The 11,049-nt window shown below is 38.1% G+C and overlaps 1 protein-coding gene across 1 annotated transcript in view; it reads left to right on the forward strand.

Moving 5' to 3' along the window:
- tbx15 (T-box transcription factor 15) overlaps positions 1 to 11,049 on the forward strand; it is a 42,005-nt gene that overhangs the window by 6,009 nt on the left and 24,947 nt on the right. Inside the window, exon 4 of the mRNA XM_024260594.2 lies at positions 9,375 to 9,546. Within this exon, the coding sequence (XP_024116362.1) occupies positions 9,375 to 9,546 (172 nt within the window). The remainder of the gene's footprint in view (positions 1 to 9,374; positions 9,547 to 11,049) is intronic.

Consider the following 11,049-nt stretch of genomic DNA (forward strand, 5'->3'; position numbering starts at 1 on the left):
CCTATCCTATCCTATCCTATCCTATCCTATCCTATCCTATCCTATCCTAATCTATATTCTGGTAAAGATTTAAGAAATGTAAAGATATTTGAAGCATATTTCAAAATAAATTAGAAATAAATAGGAAAACGTTAGGCCAGCAGTATCAAACTCAATCGCACAAGAGGCCAAAATCCAAAACACATCTTAGGTCGAACAGGATAAACATTTATTGAACACACTAAAACAAAATGTTTAAAACTTTAAAACTGTAACTTTTTAAACAAATATGAACTACATATATAGCATTACCTGTGATAATGCTAGTGTGAATGCTGTAAGCTGAATTTGGATGCTGAAGATGCTGAAATTGATAGTTAAAAACACTGAAGACGATAGCCAGCTAAAATATTAGCTAAATGCCACATTAGCCTGAAAAAACAAAACAAAAACAAAAAAACTAGGTTAGTCAAAACAGCGAGTATATAACTGAAATATTAGCTAAACTCCAAAATGTCCTAAAAATTCTTAGTAAATGCCAAAATATTCAAAAAAGTTAGCAGAATGCTAACTTCTAAGACTCCATAAACGTAACTTTTTAACATAATTATGAATAATAAAAAGTCAGGAATATTATTCCAGAATAAATCAACTTAAACCTTAAAGAACTTTCAATATTTTACTCTCCATAAAAATATATTTTATCAAAATTATACAAGTTAGAAATAAGACCAAGATAACATCGGGTCATTAATAACAATAAAATAAAATGATCTGGAGGGCCGGATAGAATTACCCGGAGGGCATAGACTTTGGCACATGTGCCGTGGCAAAATAATTACATTTTATTTTGTCAGTAAAATTAAAAAAAAGATTTTACTGATAAAATAAAATGTAATTCTTTTACAATTGCAGAAGGTTTTAAATGAAAACTTAGGGATCCATTTTTTCTCAACAAGCAGTGAGAATAATGACTTTCATAAAACCAAAAAACCTTGAATTCCTTTTAGTTCTGGGAACATTTTCCATCATAACTCATCTTAGATAATTGTAGCCTCAAAAAAATCTGATAAATTAAATATTAGCTGGAATGAAAACTGTAAGAAATATTTTATCGCTCAAAATTTTTTATAAACTGTTAGGCATCGATGAGATAAAATAAGATTATTATTCAGCGTTTGAAACCAAAAGTTCTGAAAAAGAAATCTGTGAACTGCTTTAGTGACGATGAAGACTCTGGTTTCTGCTCTGGATCCTCTCCATCACTGAGACGTTGATGTTCATCTTCAGTGCAGACTGTTTATGCACAAACAACCTCAACCCTTGAACTTGATCAAGTTCTACTCATTTTGCCTTAAAAGACATTTTTCAGTCACAAACCGAGGATGTTTTTAGGACCAACGCAAACAGAGAGCAGCTCCCGACACGTTCCCAATCCTTCAGTCAGATCCACTTTGCCTCTATTGGAATACAGATGAGCATCTTCGAAAATGAAAAAGGTTATGCAATAATATATATAAGTATATATATAGTGTGTTTTTGGGATCAAAGAAGTGACTTAACACAGATCAGATTTATTTAACAACATGACTGCCATAAAAAGTCATGACAAAAAGTCATGATTGACCGTTTTTCACCTCCCTGCTTCAAAAGCGTTCCTCCACCCCCCCCCCCGCTCCAGTCAGGACATGGTGGATTCCTAGAGGCCGGCAGATCTTGTTAAATGAACTGGGGTTTTCTTCCTGACTGGAGGCTGTACAGCGGGGCTTTGCAAACGGAGCTGGACGCCGTCCCTGCTCACCCTCCCTCCTCTCTGTAGTCTGGAAATATTTGAGAAAGACGCTCATGAAATGTGTGGATCTCTCCATTAAACACATTTCTTTGTGTGGACTTCACTCAGCTTGCTGCTTGAGTTGCTCCTAAAACATTTCAAGTCTGTGGCGAGGAGAACTCTGCCGAGCACATGGCACACGGCGACGGACGTCCCGCTCGGCTCTGTCTGTTCTGATCGGATTCATCTGTAAAGCCATTGATGATCCAAACGTCAAGACTTCATACTTTCATGATGGAAAGTAAAAAAGGAAGCATTTTAAATGATTCATTTAATAATACATTCACTTATTTTTAAGCCAAAATCCGTTTCCTTTGGGAGGAAAGGGTGATGTCTATGCTGAAAAGGATGTTTCTTCTTCATTATTAGAATCATTTGGGACTTCAATCTTCTGCTGTTTCTTTAACTTCTCTGCTTTAATCCTTCTTGTAGATATATTGAAACTCTTTTCCTTTTCACAAATGTAACTTTGTAAACTGGAAATACTTTTACAAATACGTTTTTATGCAGCAAACATTGCAGAAGCTGTCAGTGCAGCAGTGTGGTGGCTGGGATTTACAGGGAAGAAGAAATAATCAGTGATCACGAAAAACAGCAGAGAGAGAATCAAAGCAGGAGCTGCAGTTCACCTTCCACTGATGCTCTGGTTGCAAGTGAACCTTGGTGTGACTCAAACCACAGGCTGCAATCACAGAAAAGATGTTTCTCCTTTGGTCACCTCAGCTCTACACGAGGCTTGAGCAGAGTGAAGGTAACACTGCACACTGTCGATGTCTAAAAGTAGACAGTTTCATTTTCAAAACCATCATTACCCTCTAATTGAAGACATTAAATAAATAAATGTAATGAATGTAATAGCTGAACTGTACATTAAGTGGCACTCATTGTGGTTTAAATTTTCACTTTTATAAAAATATTTTAATAAGAAATAATCTGCTGGGACTTAATCATCACGTAACATCCACACGTTACAGCTCGGAAGAGAGACAGACGCACGAGCGAGTGACGGGAAGAAAGATGGAAAGTCCTGCACCAGTGACTTCCTGTCTAAGAGAACGACTCCCACAGTTTAGGAGAACTTTGGGCTCCAAGTAAATGAAGAAGGAGAGCCTTTTATCATAAGTTATGCATGAAAAAGTTGACCATGAGAAATAGAAAAGACTAATTTAGGGACACATTTTTGACTAATAAATAACTCCATACGATCAGAAGAAAGCCGACGCAGTCCTCTGTCTCCGCCCACAATTGTTAAAATTCATCTTCCATTTGTGTACAGAAAGTCTCTCTTCGAGCAGAGACCGAGCTCCCACGAGCGCGCATGACAAAATGTTGCATTAAATGCTGGCAGGAGCAGCTCACGCACGTGGAAGTAGACAGTCTCTCCACCGCGATGACTTCTTCTGCTCGTGGGAGGATTGAACACGAGCGTGCAGGAGCAGAAAGCGCTCGCGGGTCTGAGGAATGATTGAGTTGTTGCTTTACATTTAAATAAAAGTGGTTAATCCACAATTTCATGTTGTTATTTTAATAATTGTGTTTGGAATTCTGTTTCCTACACTTTAGGAAATCCTAGCAGTTTTAGTAATTCTGCTTAAGTGATGCTTTACAAAGTTCTTAATTAGTCAAATAATAGCGTATACTGAGGTAAAATATGGAGGAATATTGACGCTATTAAAATGTGAATACCGCCCAAGTCTTCTCTACAGTCAAACAAAAGCTGCAGACATAATCTATGATGTCAGTTAGAATCTGAACACAAGCAATGACGCCTAATAGGGCTGGAATGGAGTTGACTCCGCCCACCTTAAGGTTCTGAAATGTGGTCATTGTGTGTGACTAGATATAGGAAGGTTCATGAATACAAACAGAAGCAATAAACACATCAAAGTTCAGTGAAAACAGACTGAAAGGGTTTAGTTTAGCTGCCAAGTGTAAATTACTAACACGGAAATTGAAGCCAGCCTCCAGTGGTGCTTGGAGGAACTGCAGTCAGGTTTTTTTGGGTTGGCTTCAAATCGATTCTCATAAGTATCAGAAAAGCAATGTGGGGTCTGAGGATGGTCTGTGAAGTGGTCTGCTGAGTCTGCAGACATTCAGGCCGTTTTTAAAGGATCCTCATAAAACATCCCATTGGATTAAAAGTATGGAGCCAGATCGGAGCCATAAACATTTGGAACCCAAATAAAACATTTTGAAAAATTATCGGTGTTTGGCCCAAAATGTCCAAAAACCTTTTGCTGTTCTAAAACAAACTTCATTATTTTCATTTTCAAATCTTCTGTTTTACGTTTTACCTTCTACGTTTAAAAACTCAAAATTTCAATGTCAAAACTTTTTTTCCACTTTCAAATTTTTTTTGGTTTTTGTTTTCAAATCTAAAAATTAAAAACTTTTGTCCCCGCTGTTTTCGTGTTGGGGCCCTGACTCTGAGAACTGTGATAATCACGGTCAGAAAACGAGTTTAGTCTGTACTGTCATAGTCTGAAGTTGTCCCACGACGGGGGTAAATAGAGTTTGATCAAGTTCAAAACTCTGTTCTAGTCCGTTAAAAAAAATAGTCTTGAAATTTTGAGTTTTGAAACCTTAAAAACAGAATATTTGAAGCTGAAAATAATTAGGTTTATTTTAGAACATTAAAAAGTTTTGGATATTTTACTTTTTTTTTTTTGGCCAAACACCAATATTTCTTTCTAAATGTTTTCTTTAGGTTTTAATTATTTATGGCCCTAAAATAGTTCCATACAAAGTGTTTTCTGATGCTCCGTTTGAACGTCTGCAGGTGTGGTCGACCACTTCCACGCTCTTCCCTATCAAATGAACAGGTGTAGCTGAGGGAACGTGCGGTCACATTCTGAGTCACTGAACTTGTCAGGATAATCCTTCTGACACGTAAACCCACAAACCTGATCTGAGCACTTCAGATCAACCCAATCTGATCTAATTCTTGGATTGATCCCACGAATGAAGGGAGCGCTCAAAGTATCAGCCAGCACCTACAGAAACATGAGAGGACGTGCACGCGCACACGCACACATCAGCACCTCCCGGGCTGTTTCTGCTCCGTCTGATGCGTGTTTGTATTAATCAGGTTCATGTGCGCGGCGTTCTGCAGAAAAACAATGAGGTTTGAATTTGTGTGTGCATTTCTGCTGGGCTCTGTCAGCTGCATTGGTTTGGTGCCCCCCCCATCCGTCCAGTAAGAGTGTCACATAAAGTCCAGTCTTTATTGATCATGCCGCGGCCAGATGGCAGATTTATGGAAGATGAAAGCGGGGGACTAATCAGATTTCCAGTCCTGTTTGGGACTAAAGTCTCTGCGTTTCTGAGCACATTCCCGCCTACGCCGCGCATAACAATCCAAACAGGAAATTACAAGAAACGCCTGGCGCTCTTTGGTGCTGTGCGTGTGAGCATGTGTGTGAAGGTGTGTACGGCCTTTATGTGACAGTTCTCTCCATATTTCCACGTTTCTCCTCTACTGTCTTCCTGCTGATGAGAAACTGAGAGTGGAGTTGGAAAATGGGAGGGGCCTCTGGTCACATGCAAGATGGCGGCAGAAACGATCTCCAGCCAGAAGCCGAAATTTCACAACTTTAGCCGTTTGCGTAAGTGGAAATGTCCTAAAGTTTAGGAAACCCTTTCAAAAAGGATATTTAATAACTTTCCAGAACTATCAGCTTTTAACCCTTTAGCACCAGAGATCCAGTGTTGACTGTACCTGTTCAACCATCAACACGATCAACGTATTCCAGCAGATTCTGAAGGAGACAAGCGGCTCCAATGACTTCTGGTGCTTTCGGGACTATTAGTTTTCAAGCGCCATCTTTTTTCCTCTGTAGTCAGATTGTCTTGGAAAATGTCGCAAGTTGCTAGTTCTTATCCTATTTGTGTGAGCATTGTGTATCCAAAGTTTGATTAACTTGCAAACACATATTTGTATTTCTGAGGTCAACATGACGTCAAATGAAAAAGTGAAAAACGAAAGGATTTTTTTCCTGATGTGAGACTAGAAGTGAAGGAAGTATTTGTTCTATTTGGTAAAATGTGAAGTACAGATGGAGATTGGTCTCAGAAGTGGGTGAAGTCAATTTTATCCAGTAATAAAGATGCTAAATGAAATACTTTATGATCTAATCCTTGAGTTTGAGTTTATTCATTTGTTATAGGAACAGTCAATAGCAACTTAATTCATTCAACACAAAAACATCGGATATGTAAACTAGAAACGTGACTGGGATAATGCTGGTGTGAATGCTTTTAGCTGAAAGTAATTGCTAAAGATGTTGAAGCTTTTTGCTGAAAACAGTGACCCAGTTTATTTTAACTGCTAAAGGGATTTGCTGAAAAGCTGTTTGCAAAATGTTCAGTTTGCTGAAAGACTGGAAATTTGTCAAAGAACTATGAAAGAGCGCCGAAGTCGACCTAAATATATGAAAAAAATGTTGTAATATTGCTTTAAAATCCCTAATACAAGCACATTTAAAAAAAATAGTGTGTTGGTTAAATATGAGCTAAACTCCAAATCAGCCCAAAAAACCTCAGTAAACTAAATTAGTCAAAAACGTTAGCATGTTGCTAAAATAGAAGCTAAACTCTAAATTAGCATAAAAAAACCTCAGTAGATGCCAAATTAGTCATAAAAGCTAAAACGTTGCTTAAATACTAGCTAAACTCCAAAATAATCTAAAATTCATCAGAAAACTAAATTAGTAAAAAAAAATTAGCATGTTGCTAAAATATATAAACTCCAATTTTTGTGAAAATGACTCTAAAAGATGAAACATACCCCATGCATACTCAAAGGCTTGTTGCTAATCTACTTAAAATAAAAAAAAAATTGAAGACTTTCTTAATCATCTCCAGTGGGACATATTCTGCTCAATATTTCAAAATCTATAGTTTATGAATACCAAAAATACAGGCAGTAATGTCCAGAATGGGCTGAATGTTTTGATGCCAAAATCCCTGAAAGTGTGATTTAGTTTTTATGTGCTGAAAAACGTAAAGAAAAGAGCAGGAGGATCATTATAGTGAGAATGCTTAGTCAGCATTCACTCTTGAAGCTAAAATAAGTCACAATCAGGTTCAGAGAGTATACATCCTTACACCTACTTGATAACTTTATTTTCCATGAAGCCTGAAATCCACAAGTGAGTAAAACAAAATACATTTAAAAAGTTGTTTTCTCTGTTGGTGGAAAAATATATGGGAAAAATAGCAGACTCTTCAGGATGAGTGAGGTGTAAGGAGGCTGGAGTTTTTAGCGGTTTGCAGAAACAAAAGTTGACTTTGTGGCTTTAGAACACGGCCGGACTCGGCCGCTCTTCGCTGGAGTCTCAGAGGGTGAGCCGAGCCGTCCCGGTGGGTTCTGGATCCTTGTGAGGCTCAGCGGGTCAAAGTGAGGAAATGCGGCATCAGCTGTCGACAGAAACTGATCGGGTTGAAGATACCAGAGCAAAATCAACACACGGCAGGAAATCTGAAAGTGTCAGAGGAGAACGTCAGGACATTATTGGTGGACGGGTTCAAATAACAACATGGTAAAAAAATGATTTTATATCTTTAAATTGGGGTAAGCTTTGTCATTTTTCCTGATAAATATATATATATGTATTACTTTGAAAGAGATCCAGGGGTTCTTAACTTTTTCTTCTTAAATCCAAAGAGCAGAGGAGGAGGGCCTGCAGCTGAGCGTCCGCTGCTGACCTCCGGCACAGATCGGTGCGCCTCGCTCCAGCTTCTCTGAAAAGTGTCAGGAGTCTGTTCTCGGAACGGTGACGGCGCTCGGCTTTATTAGCCACGGGCTGAAATAGCAAACGCTCCTTCACACAAAAAGATCCAGACTTCAACGCTTCACCTGCAGTTGAACAACGTCTAAAAAAAGTAGAATTCTGTCAAATTAGCATTTTTCAAGTTGTACAGATGCACTTTGGACGCTCAGCTGGTGTGAAGGACGTGCACACGGCAGCTTTAGCTTCTATTCTTAGTTGCTTAAGTCTGCAGTAATATTTTTACGCTTTAGGCCACTTTTCAGTAAACAGAAAGGATCTGACCTGCACACACTAACACTGATGCTGCTTTCAAGGATTTCATTGGATAATTTAACTTTATGGATGTATGGAATTGTTTCTGGGTTTTTATAAACCTCAAAGTTCTCTATTAATAACCCTTTAACACCTGAGACGTCACCAGTGACACTTAAACACAAAATCTTTAACGTACTGTAACTTTTCACCTGTTAACAGGATAATTCCAGCAGATTCTGAAGGAGAAAAGCGGCTCAATGAGCCGCTTTTCTCCTTCAGAATCTGCTGGAACTATCATGAAAAAAATTACAGAATTAATGAAAGAACATAAACACCAAACCAATTGTCTGTAGGGGGTTAAAATGCAAAAAAACCAAACAGAAAAACCAATGATGAATCTTTTATTTTTTAATTAAAACTTCTGAATAGTGGATTTGATCTGTGAAAGCTGATGATTTAATTTCAATAAGTTTTTATTTTAATAAACTATTTTTAATTAATTGAAAATATTGTCCTAATTCTGTTTTTATGTTTATCAAGTAATTTAAAAAAGGGAAACTCACAATAAAATAAATTAAGATTTTGAGGTTCATGTCACATTTAGGATGAATATCGGTTTGTAGATCGATAAATGCTCGGTATCGCCTGAACTCTTCCCTCCTCTCTCCAGCCTGCGGTGGTGGCCTGACGGCACGCCTGCCAGCGTTCACTCACAGGAGGATTTTTCATAAACGTGGAGGATGACGAGGCCGAGCGCTCGCCGGCAGAAACAAATGAGGGTTCTGTCCGTGTTTCAGCGCTGACTGATGACTTTGGCAGAGAAGCTGCAGATAAAACACTTTGGAGCGAGCGGCGGGCCAGAACTAAAGGCAAACAGCTGTGCTGCTCAATCGCTGTCCTTCACCAGCAGCACCACTCTTCTTTGTCCTCTGACTTCATCTCACTCCATTTCTCTCTTTTTATCCTTGCCCGACCGCTCTTTGATTCATTCCTTCAAAAAAAAAAACTTTTCTGGTCTTTTCTCTGAGTGAATTTAAGGAGGCTCCGCGTTGGTTTCCTTGCATTCTTTCTTCGCCCTCCTGCTGCTGAATGGGCGGGACGGCCCATTGTACTTAAACCTCATCAAATATTATGGCTCTTCTTAATTGAAAGTATGCAGCACGGCCTGTGACTGCATATGGAAGATTTTAGTTCACACTTGTTAAAGATTTCTTGCACAATGAAGAACCAGCAGATGAGCTCTGGCAGCTGTTGTCCTGGCAACCTGGCTCCACATTGGGACTTTGTTTTGGAGGAGTCTGAAACAACGGTGTGGTTGCACAAGTTCAGAAAACAGCCAGGCCACGAGAGAATGGACGAGCTCCTCGAGGTTTTCAGGAAAGAAAAACAAGATCAGCTGTTTAGATTTAAGGGGAACAAAGAGTGAAAACGGGTTCATCTGAAGGAAAATGATGTCTGATAAACACCAGCAGGTTTCCGTTCTGGTTTGAAAGCTGTTTGCACTTGTTGCTCAGCGGATTTCCCATCCTGCCTTGCAGGTATGTGTACCACAGCTCCAAGTGGATGGTGGCGGGAAATGCAGACTCCCCCGTGCCCCCGCGGGTCTACATCCACCCGGACTCTCTGGCCTCAGGAGACACCTGGATGAGGCAGGTGGTCAGCTTCGACAAGCTCAAACTCACCAACAACGAGCTGGACGACCAGGGACACGTAAGACTAAGTCCTTCATCTAATCGTAAACTCCTTCATCTGTCAACGTCTCCAGATGAGAACAATTAATAATAGAGATATTTAAAATGAAAATGTTGTGTCCTTCTGCATGTTATAATAATAGTGATGAGGCATGGAGGATTCAGAGAGAACAACATTGACTCTTAGTTTTAAAGTCTCTTTAAGTCAGGGATGTCAAACTGTATTATTTAATATTATTCCAGAATAAATCAACTGAAACCTTAAATTACTTTCAATATTTTACTCTCCATAAAAATATATTTTGTCAAAATTATATAAGTTAGAAATAGACAACATCGAGTCATTAATAACAATAGAATAAAATGATCTGGAGGGCCGGATCCGGCCCCCGGGCCTTGACTTTGACACATGTGGTCTAAGGCTTTTCACCTGGATGTCCAGACGGCTGTTTGTTCAAAAATTTTAAAAAAGAGTTATTATTCTCATTACTTTCATGTTTAACTTAAAAAAATATATATTTCTAACAAACTGACAGATAAAAAGCTAGTGCAACACAATTATGATCTGAAATGGAAAAACTTAAGATAATAACTATTAATTATTCGTGATCATTTCTAATAACTGCATTTTTAGGGTTTATATTTTGTGTTGATTTAAATTTGATATAATATTCTCTCAATGTCTTCTGTTTCTTTGGAGTTAACATTTGTACCTTAAGTCCATCATAAAATCATTATTGATCTGTAACTAATTTTATTTGGTAAAACATTTTTCACTCGAGGACAAACTCTTTTGTCGAATTAAAACGGTAAATATTCACTTGTTTCTGTGACTGAATAAAAAAAACATTTCTTGTGACAGCTGCTGAAAAACCAAATGCAGAAAATTCAAAACTAATAAAAATACAGAAACAAAATGAACTTCCTCATGCTCTTCCCGGAACCTGAAATAAAATCCGAGGTTTGCTGTTTATTTTTTCCATGACACCCCATGACTTCGTAACGATCTGTTGAGCTCCAGTCATTTGTTAGAGTTTTATTTTCACTATTTTATGTTCACTTCTCAAATCAGTCATCTATGGAGCTAAATTGGGGCCAATATTATTTGAAACCCAAATAAAACAAATTAATAAAAAAAATGTGTGTTTGACTAAAAAAAATATAAATTGTCCAAAAGTTCTTGCTATTCTAAAATAAACTTAATTATTTTCAGCTTCAAATCTTCTGTTTTTTAGGTTTTAAAACTCTACATTTCAATTTCAAAACTTTTTTCAGTTTAAAATATTTTTTTCACTTTCAATCATTTAATTTCCCGTTTTCAAATCTGAAAATTTCAGCTTCAAAACTTTTGGCCCCATTGTGGCGCATTGGGGCGGGGCTAACACGAGGACCAATCAGAATGGATGAGGGTGTTAACTTCAGCCCTGTTGCGTTCACTGACTCTGAGAACTGTGATAATTACAGTCAGAAACTGTCTGTTTAGTCTGTACCAGAGGTGGGACCAAGTCATCATTTTGCAAGT

This window comes from Oryzias melastigma, linkage group LG21, assembly GCF_002922805.2.
Source record: "Oryzias melastigma strain HK-1 linkage group LG21, ASM292280v2, whole genome shotgun sequence".
In the NCBI taxonomy this organism is placed as follows: domain Eukaryota; kingdom Metazoa; phylum Chordata; class Actinopteri; order Beloniformes; family Adrianichthyidae; genus Oryzias; species Oryzias melastigma.